The following is an 18,857-nucleotide window of genomic DNA, read 5'->3' as shown; positions in this document are numbered from 1 at the left end:
GCGTGCTACTCTATTTCTTGTCGGATCCCTTCTTAAGGGTAAGTCAACAACTTCTCTTATTTTCAGCTATTCTTATTTTTGAGTGGCCCAAATTTTATCTGGCGCGATGCAGAAAAAAATATCGAAAGCTCCAAACGGTGTTCCCTTCAACAGTGCCCATCTATTTGAAATCGAATAAGCCTCGATAGTAATAAATATAATTTGCGAGAATCATATAGTAGGGAATTACGGAACCGTCTGAATGAAGGCCCCCTTCTTGAAGAGCGTTCACCATACGTCAGGACACCGATTACTTTATTTGCTTGTTGAAGTTACATTAATCATCGACGACCTCCGTTTAGACTTTCGGACATCGATGCGTTCACCAAGTGTTTCAGAAGGTGGTAACAAGAGTTCGCAAAACAGACGGCAAACTTTTAAACAAAAGTAACGATAAGGGATAATGGTTTCTACCACAAATTAGGTGCACACACGCACTTTCACGAATTTAACGAGGGATGTGTTTGCAATAGATGTGGGAGGAATTATGATAAATACCATGCAACAGGGAACTGCCTAGTAATCGTCATTCCAATAGTGTTCCTAGTGTCCTCATTTAGGGACCTCATACGTTGGCCTCGTAGGGCCAGTGTCTGTGCCGCAACTTTTGAGCTTATGAATGTTACGAATCAAGCAGGATATCAATGAAGAATCACCATCGATTCTGCGAGATGCTGTATCATATATTTTATTTATAGTTATGATGTTGAATTATCACCACCAAGGGTAAATAAACGTTATGAATATAATTAGCGTTCGTGCATGTTATCTAGCTTCTGTAACCCACTGCCAGTCAATATTCGCCTGTTACGTATTTCGTCAAAGGCGGAAGCCCTTATACCCCTGCTCGTGGGATAAGAGTCATCGATCGCTTCTAAGTAGGCCAGATGACTCTGACATATTTCCAGCGATGCTATGGCTATACCGGACTTAAATATTCACATAGCTATAATGTAAAAACTAAACCAGTTGTTATACTGGCGGCTTTTCATCAACTAGATCACCTTCTAAAATTAGCGCTCGGGACACGAGGGATGCACTACTAAAAAATACAAATCTATGGAGGCACCTGTGAGTGAAACAAAAAAGAAAGGCTCTGTTTCGACCGTTTGTCATGAACAGAGGCTTATTCATGATGTAGCTTTATACCTGATAAGTTTTTAGAGTTTGACTGTCCTTTTTTCGTCCGGACCTACGTCAGAATCGGATTAGGAAATCAATGTCTTATTCTGTTTATCTCTATAACAGTAATCGATTAAATAGATTCGGTTTAAAGCTGGCACAGACCTGGGTTCTACTAATCCGGCGAAACAACGATACTTCTATTACGATCTCAAGTAACCGAATGTTGGCAAAAATCGGCGGCTGAAGCAATAGCAGCACGTATGATCTTAGTGATTATGATACGTTTCGAGCCTGAATATTTTAGCTGATTCATGCACTCAGGTTGAAATCGTGTAAAGGCAAAGGACTTTGCAGAAGGTGTCCAAAAAAAAATTTATATTGCGTATGCATTTTTATTTTCTTTAAATTTAATGTTAACGAGTCTCCTTTCACCGCTGATGCTCGAAATTATAAGCTCGTTTAGGTTAATACATTGCCGATAATGGTGAGCTACTATTCATAAGGTCAATTGTAGTCTTCAAACCTGTTAAATGTTGCTCGTTTTCTGATGTAGACTTCGTCATTAAGCTATCCCTACAAGAAAATCCAGTGACGTCAGGTCTAAGGAAAGATCAGGATACTCTAATACGCTGTTGCGAAGATTCTGATGAAGATGTGCCCCCATCAAGTGGTAGTAGTTGGTAGGAGGTCCGTGTTGTTATGACGTGAAGTTTGCTTCCTTTGCGGAAGTCCTGTTGAATGTACGATAAGAGATGCTTGCATTAAATTAAAGTAATTGACGCCAGTCATTATTTTGTCAGAAAGTATGGGTCACAGTGTACGCACTTTTCTGGGATACCTTGTACATTCGAAATTTGTATTATTTTTTTTTTGACAACCAGATAACTAGATTCCATTTGTAAATATGCAAAATGAAGGTGCTGCTGTTAGGAATGTTTGTAAAAAGAACAAGACGCTGTCGGAGCCACTACGAATTTGTTTTGCTATATATGAATTTTTATAGGATTAGCATCTATCACACCGTAGTAGACTATACGTTGCGGAATTATATGCATCACACTATTACAGCCTTCTTCTGCACCTGGGGTGTAGTTGTGTCGAAAAGAAACGTCTCGCATTATATCCACCTACGATGGTGATACTCGTCGTAAAGCTTCGACTAATCGTATCTGCTACTAGCATTGCGACTGCAGAGACAGTCTGTGCTGGTTGAATGCTTGCACTAGTTCTGGCAGAAGAAAATCTTATGACCCGGGAAAAAGCCAAGGATAGTTCTGCATACGATCGGATCGCCGCAAAAAACGCGCCGTAAAAGTAGACCGAATCCAGATCACGGGTGGTGTTTGCCACTCTGGCCTCATCCGACTGAATGACACGATTGAGCAATCAGCTCCTCACTTTATTAGCCCAGCCTTGCCGCCGTTGTCGGTACTTTTCCCGTTATGATTAAGCTAAAATATAGCAAATGTTTAATGTAAACAGCTAGTTGTTCAGATATGATTTGGTTGTGCTTTTTTTTTTTTTTTATATGTCATCTCTTTTATTTAGATCTATTCGAGTATGGAAGAGGCGATTGATCAAACTATGGTATTTGAATGTCGATGCCTTTTTGGCTTATTGTTCGCGCCCATTAATCGAATTTATTCAAATTGTCCACGGCGATGCTTGTCGTAAACAAAGCTAGCATATAGTTATACCGTATTCGTTAATCGACGATTGAGCACAACCGGAAACTGCTATATGTCTTGACGTTCCCGCTTCAACGACATCAACTGCTGCTGCTGACGATCATGATTATGATGCTAATCATTACGCTACAGCTACTGTGGCTCTGGTTGACGACCGCTGGAATGGCGACGTCCGTGTACCCCAAACCCGCCGCCAAGGTGTTCGTTTGCATTGAACAACCAGCAACAGTGGCAGCAATTGGCTGCCTCAGCGTTAAGAGCAAGAGGGAGCAGAAGCCGCCGCGGCTGGTGCAGATGATGCAGGGAGGGTGGGGAGTTGGAATCGGACGCCGTTTTGGCAAGCAAGCGAATTTAGCACCGGAAAAGCAATGAAACAGCAACAGATGACAGGGGAGTTTTTCGTACTTCCGTTGTGGTTACAGCTGCCGTGACTAACTATGTGATATGTGTCAAGCAAGTGTGTCTGATCGACAGCGAAGGCTATCGACAGCCGACGAGGATTGGAAGCAACGCTTTCGACTTGAAGACTTGTATAGGTGACCAAAGCCTCTGATGACTATCACAAAAAGGGGCCAACTTTCTCTGAGGCCTGCAAATTCAGGTCCAGAATGAAGCGTTCATTTCTTGATGCCTCCTTGAACCGATTATAGAGTTATAGGAGCCAACAGTAAGCATTGCCCGTTGAGTAGATCATCGAGTTACTGCTATCTGGATCATCCTCATTCTTGCTGTGTTCGTAGAGAGCAGAGCTTCGATCACTATTTTCAGTCATAACAACCGACAAGCCATAAAGAATTCCATCCACCAAAAGGTTCTACACTTGCGTTGTAGTTCCTCATTTGGCCTTATTTAAAGAATCTTCTTTTCACAACTTCCTGAATATAGATAGCATAGCATTGAATCATGACTGTGATATTGAGGAGACAGACCAAAATGTAAAGAACCACTTTCTTTGGGAACGAAACTTTTCTTTTTAAAGTTGTCTGTTAAACGCACTCACGTAATTGATGTTTAATTGTGCTAGCTTTGCGGCGTCGTTTCTTAAATCGATTCGTTAGTATCATGCCACATATTTTGATTGCCTTTTGTTATTTTTCCTAGGAAATTTCATGGCCTTAAAATGTGTCTGTCTATAATTTTTAATGACTGAACATAATAATTTTCTACTCTTATATATATATATATATATATATATATATATATATATATATATACTGCTATAACCAATTTCTGCTGGGAAAAACGGTCTGTGATAAATTGGAGTATCAAGTACGTTGAGGAGTAAAGTGTCAACAAGATATTTCGTATGCTTGCGCACTCTTGACGTCCTGTTCCTGCATATATGTAATTTAGCCTGGTATACCAAAGATGGAAGCTTTGGCATAAGTACTTAAAAAACGCCAACGAAGGTGAAGTGACAATTGTTTAACGCCAAATAAATTTACAGTGCTTATCGTACAGAAGTAGGAGTTCTATTATAGCGATGCTAGTTAATAATACGTAGTCGGGTTACTTATTTTAACTCTGGTTGAAGGACGTTAAGTTTACATTAAATTTCAGTAATTATATTTTAACCAAAAACCGTCAGAAACACAGCCTTCGGAGCTGAGGCAGCGGTCGACCTAAGAGAAGCAAGCCTGAAAAAAGCCTGTAAAGAAACGCCTATAAAGTGAGTGAAATAGACCTAAATGAATTTCTTATTTATAAAAACTTCTTCTAAATGAACTGAATTTCCTCATAGATAACGTTACGTTTACAAAGTTAAGCCTGTCTCATTATTTCATTTTCATTGTACAACTCGTCTGTTAAGTATATCGTTTCGTCCGTTGAATATATGTTCGATGTGTTGATTACCCAACGTACGATGCCAATAAATTATAAAAACCAAAGTACACTAGTCAGACAATGTTGTATACATAAGGTTGAAATATAAGATTTTTCATCTAATCGTCAAGAAACGCAGCATTTAACACGATTTCTTTGACTGCTTACTTTTCACGATCCCTTTTCATCTGTCAGTCTTTTCATTTACTCCCTCTGGCCGGAAACTTTTAGGTCTGATGTTGAACAAGTTGTCGATTTTGAAACTCAAATACCCGCGGGTACAGACTTCATTTGCCAGAGATCGGATATAGTCATCTATCGGACCGGAATCTGCTTGCAGAAAGGTCCTTAGCCAGGTTTAGAACTATTTGCTGTACTTGGCTTGGCATCATCGTGAAAAAATACGATTTAGCCTCATTTATTGAACCTTTTTTTATTGGGTAATAGCTTCGGTTACTTGATGCGATCTATACTTAGCTGTCTGATTCTTCCTAGTGCGTAAGACCATCGTGTTTTTGAAATGGTGATGTGGGCTAACGTTAAAATAGCGTAGTTAGCCATTATTTTCGCATCCTTATAATGAATGGCATGAAGACACCGCTTCTCATTATCGGTTTTGATTCCGTGTGAAGAACTGGTATTTCTACTGCATACTGGTCAATGTCGTCGGGAAAATTCAGAGACAATGAGAAACCATACTTCTCTGTGATCTTCATTCACTTCGCGGGAAACCTAAGGTTCTAACGTGCCTATCAATATTAATACGACCGCAATTCATGTTCCCGTCCAAAACACAAATTGTTTATTAGCCGTCTTCCTTCATAGTGCCTTAAAATCCATCCTCATAAACCTCAAATGACCGACCGAGCGGGACATTCTCCAATTCCGAGACACTGCACAGATATCTCAACCTCCCTTCACGGTAGGTCCACCTCAGCGCAAGGCAATATGGGGCAGGTGCCGAAAGTGCGCTTTTATCTTAGAGCATTTAATTTTTGGCGCCTAAACTAGACGTAAATTGCATTGCACAATAAAAGTAGAGTGGATTTACATCGGATGTAGAAAGTACTTACGTACCGTATATAAAAGTAAACAAACAGTAGAGAGGTAACAGGCAACAAGCGCATTAAAGTAAATATATTTATGTATTCTAACTTCATAGATGTTATGCTGTTGGTTAATTAGTTCTTTTACAGATAAATTGCATCACGACTAGCGTAATGGGCGGTAGTTCGGGTGCAAAGAAAATTGTTGTGTACAGAAAACAGTTTTATTGAAATAGAACACGAGTTTACGAAGGCTGCATTGCATTGAAAGGTTGTGGAAAGTGTATGCTTCTTCTATATGACTATTTTAAATTACGAAATCTCCGAGACTTCCGCTGGTTACGTTTTTCATGCATTCGGTTTATTACAGACTATTCTGAAACCAGTGTTCAAATTCAGTCAGATCCAACATTGCTGCGTTTGCAATAGCTAGAAGAAATATTAGGTCGATGCAAGAAGTTTCACCATTAACATATTGCACGGCATGAATGATTGAAGAAGTTTTAAATATAAACAAAGTCAAGGCTGACCCTTTGCACTGTTCGGGCTACTTTTCTACCAGTGAATTTTCTTTGGCGGTTATCTTTTCCGCAACTGTGGCGGACTCCGCATCGGCATATTGCTGGGACTGCTCATATGCACCCCCAATACCCACATCACAGTTGCTAATAGCGACGACCTCAGCTCTTTAATCCTTCAAATAAATATGCTAATAACGACCGAACCGCATCATCCAAAACGCATTTTGTTTTCCTATTTATAATTCTTGCCCAGCTTCTGGGCATTTCTGACACTATGGTGCGGATATGGTGTAATGCGCAACAGTTCATACATATAGAAGGTACACGCACACCATTAGGATAGCGTTCTGTGCTGGAAGCATCATATATTGAGAGATTGCACGGATGTCAGGCCGAAAGCGAGTGCCGGCCTCGCGCCGTGCGTAAACTGAGTCGGAAGTCGTGGGGCAGTCTACAGGCTCAAAGGCGGCCAAGGATAGCAATGGTATTAGCATTTAGTGAAGTAAAATCTGCTACTTTTCGCCTCGTTTAAAGATAGCACCTGTCATAAGAGGGACAGGTGAGAACCAGCCCTGCTTTAATGTAGGTCTGCGATACCTGTACGAAAACTTAGGGTGTACTATTGATGGTGGTGAAGGGATCATGAAACTGTTAAAATCTACACTTGTAGATTTCTAGAAAGCTTCACGTAAAAGACAAATGTCAGGGCATAGAAAAATGTTCCTTAAAACACACGTGGGCAGCGAGCTGAATGTGCGGAATAGAAAGACGTGTTAGAAAAAGCCGAGCAATTAGAGTCTAACAGCCGAAAACGAATAAAGCTGGAGCCTGACGTAGGAAATGTGACGAATCTGTGTTGTATCGGAGGTTTGTAATGGCGACACGAATAGGTAGCTATCGCATTTGGGCTTTTTCACAGACCACGTCTTCTTATTGGCAAATGCATTCAAGTCAACATGCGCGTGCTTCAACAGAATTCCGTGCACCACACTGTATGTATGATCGGTTAAAGAAGATAATACACGATAGTCTAATAGCCATTTCTAAATACACATAAAGTTAATAGTAGCTGAAAAATCTATCCTATTTCCGAACATCTCTAACTGTATATTGCTAAAAGTGTTCATGCCCGTATGACCGGCATCGATTCTGTAGAACCATCAAAGTTAGCTGCTTTTTGCTGAATTTTCACACAAAAAAATCTGTATGAGAGCCGATTGTACGTACCTTCTTGTGCCGGAAAAGTTTATCCTCGAATATGTATAGAGAGTCTTTCGCGATTACTGATTTTCTACTGGAAGGTCTTTCCATGCTGTACATGTTGTATGTGGAGCATAATTTTTAATATCTCATATTTTAACTATCTAACGGTAAAATATGATTTTTGCTGAAAGGCTTTATAGTTAATCATTCCTGTGAATCGTCTCAGCATATGGCACATAATTGCTGTCTGAATGGTTTACATTTGACGCAATATAAAACATGTCAGTGTATATTGTTTAACTTTGTGAATACTGTTTTTTATAGTATAATCTCTTTTTCTAATTTGGTTAACTCGCGAGATGGTTTATACATGAACTATTTTGGCATATATGGGTCATCCTTCGATCGGACAAATACTTCTCCGAGGTGGCGGTATGGATTTACGATTGACTGAAGTGGGGAAACAGAATAAAACAACGTTAGCATGGGAGGGTAGGAGTACCCGTAAAAGGGGTACTGTGTCTGGATCTTGGACTAATGATACGTTGTGATAATTGCAGCATAACAGCAAAACCGTCGAAACATTCGAACGAAGAACGGGATGCTAATAGATTGACTAAATGAGAAAAATACAATTATTGCAACGGATAATGTGATGTGTTCTGCAAAATCCGAAGAGAATTTCTACCGAGTAAGAGTGTAGGTCTTCCAGGAAGACTGTAGTTAATCTAGGTGTAACGCGAACCAAATTCATTCATGTTCAAGTCGGCTCATAAAATAACTAAGTCTGTTGACGTGCGGTTCTTCTAAAACGGGCGAGTACGAACAACTTGAAGACATGACGCTATGAGGCATATTAAGTCGAGAATCGACCAGGGGAAAGGGGACGCATCGAGTTATATACACAAATAGGTAAGGTAGAAAATAGTAAATTATTCTAGTAAGGAGCTTTATCGCTCTCACTACAAAGGAGGAGAGGTAGTACCAAATTATTACAGGAAGCCTTTCACTATACAATAAGCTGATAGATCTATTTGGTGTGTACTAACATAAATGTATAAGCTTTCATATTATCCTACCTACTAAGTTACAGAACGTACATAAGCGTTTGGCGTAGTCTTTACATGTACTAAGCACTTATATGGATGGAGCTAATTTATAGGTCCACGGCATAAACAGATTCCTGATACAGGCACTATACTGACGGTTGCACAACTTTGCCGCATTGCCTCTGTAAGTAAACAATTATCAGCGGACGAATTTGAAGTACTTGGCGTGTCGTCGTTCATGACAGCCCGAAAAAAAGGAGAAAAAGTGGAGCTCCCAGACATGTCGTAACTTCTTAGCTTAATGCGGGCTGTATGATAGGCCTGATATTGAGCAGTCGAATAGCAGTTATCCGCAAGAGCGTATGGAGTTAATCGCAGACGCCACTCAAGTTCATCTGTGCCGGACGATGCCTTTGGACGTTTTAGTGTGTTGAGAGACTGGATCCGCCCGTATGTCATTAGCTCCGAGAGTAAAGTGGAATTGCCTAAAATCAACAGTCGAGCTCTTGTGCTACAAGAAATCGGGGTCGCGGTCCATATTCTTCTCAAGCTATATTGCAGCAGAATGGCTAACTTCGATTAAGCGTCTGTATTGTCGATCAATGGTAAAGCACTGCTATCCATAAACGTACTACAATGAGCTTGTATATATCATCGATAATATGTTTCAATAATAAAAGGAGACACAATGGTGACAAATTAAATATCTGCTGACTAGGGCAAAATCGAAATGAAGGTTATGAATATGACTTATAAGGCATTGCCACAACAGATTACTGTGAATTTGTAATCTGTGATACAATAAACAAGGGAGATCTTGTAGATCTAAAAGCTGGAATACCTTAAAGACGGCATCTGTTTTAGTCAGCTATAAAGCATTGCCTAGATCTAAAAATGCTTCAATGGGCTCATGACAGAGAGACTTAACTTGTTGGTTTAAAAAAGCTAAGTTGCAACACTTTTTCAGAAAATTTAGAATGTTGACTGACATTCGTTTACCCGTATAGATATTAAAAGTAGTGATGTGTGATAAGCAGTACTGTAGTCGTGTTACCTTTGACTGTGCGTAAACTTATGCTTTTTCCAACATACTCATCAAAAAGATGCTATTCAAAGCATGTAGTTTTACGACAAGAAGTTACCTGGAATACTAACTTGAATCTGGAAAAAAATCACGGTAGTGTTCAACCGGGCAGGAATGGCCAAACGATACTGATTTGCTGAGTCAGAGAATCGGCCGAACTAAGCTTTATATTCATACTAAGGGGTTTATCGAAAGGCAAACCTGCTATAACAGACCCGCAGCATGAACATGGCATGCGTTACTCCACCGCAAGATTAGAACGTTTTTTGTTTTTTTTTTGGAATTAAGATCAAACATAAACATAAAGTGTCGCAGCTAGCGTCCACACCAGACCAGATTAGTTTATGCTGCTCCGTAATTAGCGAAATGCCCTATACAGAACACACCACGGATGCTTTCTGAGCTAATGACGTCAATCGACCCAGCGGTTAAAAAGGTCGTCTCCATTTTATACCTGAGACTCACGCGGCCTTGCTTTAAGCAACTGTCTCACGTCATAATGTTACAGTGAGGTTTTTACAAAGGTCGTTCATTTAATAAATTTGGATCTCGATTAAGCCTTTTTCTATTTCTACGAGACTAATAGCATAAACACAGCATTCACAGGACACCAATACTCAACCCATATAACAAACCCCTGTTCGCAACTAGTATATGCATCGTGTTGCATCAATTTATTCCATAATATTAGGATACGCATGCTTCTACAATATATGATATACAACAAAAATCTGCAGGATGCTAGAACAACAAAGCTAAATAAATCCCACTTCAGTCGTAGAACTGGGACCAGGTACATTAACAAAATCGGACCCGTATCAACGTGCCAAGCACGCCGAGTTTACACCGGGTGTAACAAGGTTTTCGATTCGTATGATTCCGTCAGGTATTTGTGGGTTTTGGATGCATTAGGGCGCCTATCGTTTAAGCGAAACAGTCGTGATCCACAATACACTTCCTGCTAATACTATTTTAGGTGTGTGTTACCTAGCAAAACTGAATTTTCAGTGACGAAATGGGTCGTTCGAAACATTTAGCGAAGATCGAAATTTCAGTTCAATCACCGTTTCCTACAAATACACGGATAGCATACAAGTAGCACCATTAAAGTAAAAGCTATTGCGGCGACCCTATACTGACGTTAATGCCTTTGAGTACTCGTTGCCTAGATCACAACAGAATAAATGTTACCTTTATTATCGGCGGCCATCTAACGGTGTTTATAACAGTTGGATCTAGATGCTGGACGTCAATTTCGAAGCAGATATGTCGCCTCAGAGGAAGAATACCAATGTTGCAAACTATGCGAGACTTGCCATAACTCTACACGACCTAATCAATACGTCTGGCAAAGGCCAGTCATCTTTTTAAGGTTTCTCGCATGCCATCGGCATCTTTCATTGTCAATACATATACTAACAAATCCAGATTAGTTGTGCACTCACAACAACAGCATGAACACAACTGGGTAAGCAAATTGGAAATGCGATATCGATCTTCAGTGCCATTTTCATCTCTTCAATAGTACAATGGATAACAGCGTCATAAAGTCATGTGACACTTGGGCGTACAATAGAACTAGCTGATTATTGTACATTAAAATCAGAAGTAAATACTTTATATAAATTTGGCTATATATAAACCTCTATGGGCGTCTGTATTAACTGCCTTTTAAAGAAAATATCATCTATCCATGATTCGTTTATGCACTACTGTAAAAAGCTGCTGAAAGGAGCGGGGGCCGAAATATTTATGACGCCGAAGAAAGAGCCCAGCCATTATAGCAGCGCATATATTTGTGCATTTCGATTAATATTACTGCAAATAATCTAATTTTTTTTAATACCTGACTCCCATAAAATTCGGTGAAACCCAAAAGATCCAAAAATTTTATTGTTCAGCGTTGCTCTATGTAGAATATTCATCGCGTGCAAGTAGATAACACTATATTGAGCTAGGCAAAAGTGATACCAGGGTAAAAATGTGAAGGAGCACGTTAGGCGCCAACTAAAATTCTAACTTACGATGCAGTCATAATTGACCTACGTGAATATAGCACGTTTCGTTTGTTTGTTGAATTTCAAAATTGCTGCCCACCGTGCCTACAGGCAGTATCGCAGTAACTTCGTAGATGGCTTATTTTTCCAAAATGAATTTATTGTAGTAAAGATCTCGCGAAAACCTAGCTTTGGTATACCGTCATCGGTGCAGATTGCGCTGATTCCAATCGCTTACAAAATTAGTTAGAACAATTATCATACATTATATATCGAGCATAAGATGGCCTCGAAGAAAATTCACTCTCAAGCGCATCGCCTGAAGGAGTTATTCCTAGTTAACGTTAGATACGACGAAGATGCCAGACAGCAATGGAGGTTTCGTACTCGTGATAACGTGAACTTTCGGAAGTACCACAACTCAGCAATCGTTACACTGACGTGTGCTAAGCATACGTCTGTAATTTTAGAAAAAAGAGAAGTCTCCGCCGTCTCCGTCTCTCTACCCCAGTTGCACACGCCGTTTAGAGGACATACCTGTAACGTAAAATTATCTAATGGGACCGAACGCTAAATAAGTCAACCAGAAGGGCGTCGCTAACAACGAACTGCTTCTTGACGGCTCAGAACAAATCCATGGCTTAGAAAATTTAGGAAAGATATGTTAGTCACATTACAGCTAAGGATCGAGACAATCTTTTAATATAAATCAACGTCGACTCACAAGAATGAAGTAAGGACGATGCAACTTTTTGCAATTATCTAGGACTAAGGTTTACTTCGCTTTTTCTAAAGCTCTCAACTATGGTTCATTAAGCTTACTTGATTGCTAAACTAGGAGACTGGAAATCATTTAAAGAATAATTACTTTTACGCCAAATTAATGATGCGTTTAATTTTAGTCGGGCATATCTTTTCGCCGTCCCAAGAATTTCGCATTGAAAAAGGCATCGGATATATACCTTGCACTATCATAGAACATGCATTTTATAATATATAAGATTGAGTTCGTGGGAAATTACAGGCTACAGTCCGATTTCAAAACTAAATACATTACAAGCTGGCTGCTTGAAATGCTGGTTAAACTTTATTTGCCTTCTCGCATGAAACCGCTCATTGAACTTTGTATCTATCACATTGACGTATCAGTCTTATGTTAACCAATACTCATCTATCCAATATTGCTTAATCACAGTAGTATTCTCACACTTCTAGTACCACCCACAACGCACTTCGGCTCTCCGATACCTGCTACATGTTGATATTATTCCCTCGGAATTGAAAAGTTACACAGCTAAATTGCTAAACTGGAGCGTTTGAGTGAACTTGAACGTATACTTATTTTTAAGTTGGGCTATAGTCTTAATTCTTTCACTATTTGAATATAGGAGAGATGGATCTATGCTGTCACAGGCAGGACTTGAGGTTATGTGACTGCTCATATCGTTTGCTGATTGAAATTTCTTATTCAGCGTTAAAATTGTGCTCGAGCTTGATTTCGAAGTCGACGTAAACTGAGTGAGTGTAACAGCATCACTCACCCTCGGCATAATATTGAAATGTCCTATACTCAAAGAAAAAAAAAAAACATTTTACCAGCCGTAGTTCAAAAGCGTTTGTACCATTGATAAACGTATACAAGGAAATACAGGGATATTATTGAACGAGTGCGTGACCGTTCTGTTCGCAGAGTCGCGTTTTAGATTTGATATAAATACAGCTAGTCCATCGCGGCTGCCTACAAAAGAATCTGAAATAATTAAATCTCGTTAAAATTAAATCTATCAATATATTATTTAATGTACTAAACCGAGTAACTCATTCACCCTCTGGAAGAGCTTCGCTGAATGGCATAAATAATACTCCAAAGAAAAATAAAGGTCACCAGAACCATCGATACAGCGAAGGGGTTTAAAGGTCATTGTAGGCATTCGTACCCACAAGGATATAATACGTTAATTCGTACTGACTTATTTAGATAGCTTTGCCTAGTCAGGCTGTTGGCAGAGTAGTTCAAAGCTGTAGCTCAAATAGAATAGAGAAATTCTGTGAAAGAAAAGAGAATGACATATTAGGGCATGTCGTCTTCGCTAGGGAATATGGAACGGTTGGAGAAAATATTGTATTGAATAAGAGCAAAAGGGAGAACCGGCTTAAGAAAAAGAACGTAAAAGCATTAGTATATAGAACATATGATAGGGTATATAACCGAAGCTCTATAGGAGCAATCATTAATTGTGGTAACAGATTAAGGACCATCGACAGTAGTCCCAGTGAGCGTTTTAGTTACGAGTCAGCTTCAAAATACTGAATGTACTTTAGAAAACGCTTTGAAGCCACTGTAAAAATGCGTGAATTTTCGATTTATAGATCAATGATAAAATGCAATCAAATTCTACTAACATTGGAGCCAATGAGACCACCTGGGGCGCTTTTTACGAGTTTATTCAAACTGGCATAATTTGTTTGTTGATAGCTTCATGTAAGTGTGAACACGACTTCAGAAAAGAACTCTTTATACATACAAAAAAAAACCCTCGAAATATAGTACACATATACATGGAGTACCTGATATTTTCTAAGAAACCAGTTCGATATTCAGTATTATATCGATCCGCGAGTGAGGCTTCTATGTATATTTTTATGCCAACTTAAATCATTTTGCTTTGTTCCAGAAGGCATAACGTGGTCAACCCTTAGAGTCAGCTGATTGGTGGCACTTCGCGCGAAGGGCAGGTTAGCGGTAAATTGATTTCCTATTCGTATAGTGCAATGTGTAACGAGAAGTTAGTTGTATTGAGAGATTGTGTGTTGTAAGTTATGAACTACACGTGAAGTATTGATTGCGATTTGAGTTAAATGCCTACTCTAATGGGACGATGGAAAAACCTACATATACCCACATCCTTAACAAGTTTAAAGTAGGTGAATCGAACTGTTTTGTGTATAAAGAGTTTTTGTCTTTCTGCTTATTGAGAGCAAACCTGAATTATCAATGCTATTGTCGACTATTTCTGAGGTTTATGCACCGTCCACCGGACCTGATTACAAAGAAGCAAGTGATTCTCCTGTCCCGAATTAATTGTCCCGAAAGCCAGTGTTTGAAATTGTCTTGCATCAGATGCGACATTAGATTGCGTAGTATTACATGTAAAAGCTACTCGTTTTTTAAATCTACTTTGGACAAGTCGTAAGTTGGCGAAGAGGCGCTGGAATGCAAGCAGTACCCTTCGAACAGCCCCATATCATATCCTGTCTCACCATCGTTCCCAATATCAACTTATTCACGCCCCATTCTGAAATTCGTTTCCTTCTTTTTGTAATATAAAATAAATTGGAGGTTTAGTTGTGAACACGCATTTGAATATCGATAACTGTAAACTGCATCAATTGGCGCACCCTAAATTGGTTGGTTATTTTTTAAATGAAAAGTTAACTAGAACACATCATGAAGCAGTCAATTAATAGTGTTTAGTCGTGCATTAAAGGGGCATCTCCGAATGTGAAGCCCACCAAAAGCGTTACTTGAAATAAAGTATCTGAAGCAAACAAACAGCTTTCTATGAGTAATCCAAAAAGGCCTTCTGTAAAACCTTCATAATACAACATTTTAAAAAGTTTGAAAGTGCTACATAATTACACATTCGTAAATGTAACCCCAAGGCTTTCGTACCATTGGTGTTGACTCTAATAAACCTATGAAACGTTATGGCAAACGTACAAACAGCTATTAACCTTGATTGTGCTAACACTTCAGCTGCTTTATTTTAATTCATTACTTAGCGCATTCAAAGTGATGCGCATTAGCCACCCAGGCCACGTTGCGCTCAAAAACCTTGATTTTCAAATTTGCGTTTAGAACTAGGAACTAGTAGAATCTCGTTTACTCGAGTGGATTGCAGTTTTTTCCTACCGCTGGAGCTCCGCGTGTCGGAGTCAACGATAACCTTTCTTAGCGAAGCGAAGTAACTTCTTATTATCTGCAGGGGACAAGGTTTTTTTTTTTACTTACAAATTCATTAACGTACATTCATCTGCATATTGAACTCATAGTGTCGGCCGACGACGTTAAGTTGTGTCATTCTGTTGTCACCTAACAGGGCTATCGGAAAGTGCAGGCTGAGCCTAATCAATTTTAATGATTGACTAACAAAAGCACTAGCTGGATGCTATCCTCATCGATCGTTACTAAACCCAATCCCTATGCGCAACTATTTAACGTCTGAGTGATGCCACACGTACGCATGCCCAGTGTGAAACACAGAGTTGATTGAGGATAAAGACGTCTTTATCCTTTAATCTTATTTATTATTGTTACTTATATAATTTTAACGTGTAAAATCAATTTATAGCTTCTAGGGGTAAAATCAAGTACTATTCAAAGACGATCTAGACATGCTACGTAGAGCGAGAGATAAGACATGGTATTAACCACTATTTCCAAAGGCGTTTTGAGGATCCTGCATCTAAACACTGCTTCTTTTTGCCGTTGTACGTGTGTCAAATAAAAATTATTGTATATAAAAAAAGTAACTATAGATATTTATTAATACGTAATATACAGGTGTGAAAATGAAGGAAGTTATGCATATATACACACAGAGCTAGTTCACATTATGGAAGCAGTACGCTGTTTTACCATTATAAGGCGTATAATTTGCTAACAAATATTTCTTGTTTAGGTTCACCCTTAAGTCTCTCCATCGTAGTCGAACAAGATGACAAAATGATCGGTCCCTACCTTGATCGACTAAATCAGTTAGCGATTGTATTGGCCAGTGGCTCGCCTCGACGGAAAGAACTGTTGGAACAAATTGGTTTAAAATTTGCAGTTGTCCCTTCGACCTTTGAGGAGAATCTCAATAAGAAAGCATTTAGTGCTCCAGCAGAATACGCACGGAAAAACAGTGAGCTGAAGGCTAAACAGGTCAGTCGCTATACTTATAGGAGATCATTCACGAAATATATATAATATGCTTAACAAAAAAAGGTTATCGATCTCTAACGAGTGCAGGCACCTTATGGAAAATTATGCCGTTAATAATTTCAGGTTTCTGAAACTTCACACGCCAATCTCATAATAGGATGTGACACTATAGTAACAGTGGGGGGACTAATCTTGGAGAAGCCGAGATCCACTGAAGAAGCAAAAAGTATGATCTCCGGTATGTAGGGGCGTAAGCATCTCTACTTGATTAATAGTGGCAAATTACTTTTCTCCAATGGCAGATTTATTTAAGTATCTTTTTTTTCAATTGTACCCAAAAAAAATAGTTGCTCGTTGGGTTTTTATTAGCTATTTTTATTTGAACTAGAGAAAAACGGCTACAAAAAAGAACGGTTTACAGCTTTTATAATAAAAGTTTCTATAGTTGGCGGGCAATATGATTACTCTGGCGGAACCCCTTCAGTTAGAAGAGTTCTTGAAAATACTCATTGCATATTAGATTCTTATTTGGTCTGCTTCTCTTAGCTTTGAGTGGGTCACACAGTGAGGTGCATAGTGGAGTATCCCTCATGGTCCGCGGAGAAGATGGCGAGCTAAAGTTAGCTGCCTCATTTACAGAAACAACATATGTAGAGTTTTCGTCACTTTCGGACGATGTTATTGAAGCCTACATTGCGACTGAAGAACCATTTGATAAAGGTTAGCCTCTTAATAAAGCAACCTGTTCAAGTTTCAAATTCGATTCGTTTATTTAAAAGGATTTCTTTACACGTGCATAGAGCAGAGGTATAACTTGTACACATTTTGTGCAGTGTTGCCAATTATGACTACAGCTGTGATCTTCTAGTTTCGATATTCCAGTATAGGTGCAAAACGGCGTAGAAGAATTTCAGGCGGATTATCCCTAGACCCGAAAACAAGGTTTTCCGCTCACTGTCATCTGATCCTTTATATCTTGATGTTGTTGCCTCTTCTTTATTTCAGCTGGTGGTTACGGCATCCAAGGTTCCGCATCGGCTTTTGTACGAGGCATTCGCGGTGACTACTTCAATGTGGTGGGATTTCCAATCAACCATTTCTGTCGCGAGCTTGATCAACTCATCAAAAACGGGAGCTTAAAGTTTCTAAACGACTGATCAAAGATTTAGCTTCTTTTACTCTGTTATATGTAAATAATATATGGTAAATAAGTTGAATGACAGAAGCGCACTTGATAATTTTGTATGTTTATTGTCGCCATTCGTCTTAACGGCAGTAATTCACGAATACGACCGCCAACAATGTTCTATCGATTACGCATTGTACTTTGCATAAATCTTTTGCATTTTTGCAAGGTTCGTTGAATAAATAATAATGCTATGAGCCATAAAGCGAGACGACTGTTATTATATATCACGTAAAGTATTATATATACTAGCTGTGAGTGCTTCTAGTTAAATACACGGTACATTTTTGCAAGATTTTTAGTGTAGCATAGAAATAAAATCTGAATTTAGAGTATCTAGTTAATGGTCTTATACGCATGACATATTATTTTTGATTTCAAAAGGAAGCCCCTTAATAACTACGAAATAGATGCTCCGGGATTCGAAGACAAAATGTTTATAGGGCTTGTCGCAGAAGCACTATTATTATTATTATTTTCAGCGAATCGCATCGTATTCTCACCTTTTTTTTTTTTAACTTATCCTTGGGGTTGTTTCATTGAACCTTCCTGGGTACAGTTTTATCAATATTGCGTTTTCGTACCTTTATCATTAGAACCTTCTTCGACCCATTCCATTGCTCTACTATCACAGTAACCTCTTTCTAACAACTTTGTTCAGGAAGTCCGTTACTTTGATTCTACTATCGTCATCTGCTACGGGCCATGTAACTCGTTTCACCGTTTTGTGTCAATTATCCGATATGTGCTTCCTATGCAATTAAACAGTCACTGTATTGCATGTTCTGAGTGCTACGTTCGGTACCACCGTTAGACGTCCCATCAGGTGGCTGGTTTTCTACACAAAATAAAGTGTGCCCACATTCGGATTAGAATCCACATCGTCACGTGAACCTCAAATTTGGGTGTTATTATGCGAAGACATTGATACTTTCAGTATTTCCCATCGATTCCCGAGAAATCGTACTCCGGGCAAAAAATGGAAAAAACTCACCCTTTTTTTTTCCATTTGATACCGTTTAAAAACGAAATTATCAGCTATTATCACGATAAGTGCCCCAGTATGATTTTGCGGTAATTTGTGCGAGAACCTATAAGCTTAATGTGAAAAATTTCCCCAGACAGGTCATTTCATTTCCATCGTGCTGTTTTTGTCATCGGGTGAAAT

The 18,857-nt window shown here is 39.1% G+C and overlaps 1 protein-coding gene across 4 annotated transcripts; it reads left to right on the top strand.

Annotated features, from left to right (window-relative positions):
- The first annotated feature begins 14,251 nt into the window (after positions 1 to 14,251).
- LOC111267082 (uncharacterized) lies at positions 14,252 to 17,894 on the top strand. 4 transcript variants are annotated; one of them, XM_022845092.2, is made up of 5 exons: positions 14,252 to 14,312; positions 16,259 to 16,503; positions 16,627 to 16,729; positions 17,050 to 17,223; positions 17,509 to 17,894. In XM_022845092.2, the coding sequence occupies exons 2-5, from the start codon at positions 16,303 to 16,305 to the stop codon at positions 17,658 to 17,660; spliced, it is 630 nt and encodes a 209-aa protein (XP_022700827.1). In that variant the 5' UTR covers positions 14,252 to 14,312; positions 16,259 to 16,302; the 3' UTR covers positions 17,661 to 17,894. The 4 variants fall into 4 exon arrangements, with proteins under 4 accessions (XP_022700827.1, XP_022700807.1, XP_022700822.1 ...); XM_022845072.2 differs by having other exon boundaries at positions 16,627 to 16,741; XM_022845087.2 differs by having other exon boundaries at positions 14,285 to 14,319; positions 16,627 to 16,741.
- Positions 17,895 to 18,857: the final 963 nt, after the last annotated feature.

This window comes from Varroa jacobsoni, unplaced genomic scaffold, assembly GCF_002532875.2.
Source record: "Varroa jacobsoni isolate VJ856 unplaced genomic scaffold, vjacob_1.0 scaffold_121, whole genome shotgun sequence".
Taxonomy (NCBI): Eukaryota; Metazoa; Arthropoda; class Arachnida; order Mesostigmata; family Varroidae; genus Varroa; species Varroa jacobsoni.
Note: the sequence above shows the minus strand (reverse complement) of the source record. Positions and strands in the feature narration are given on the sequence as shown.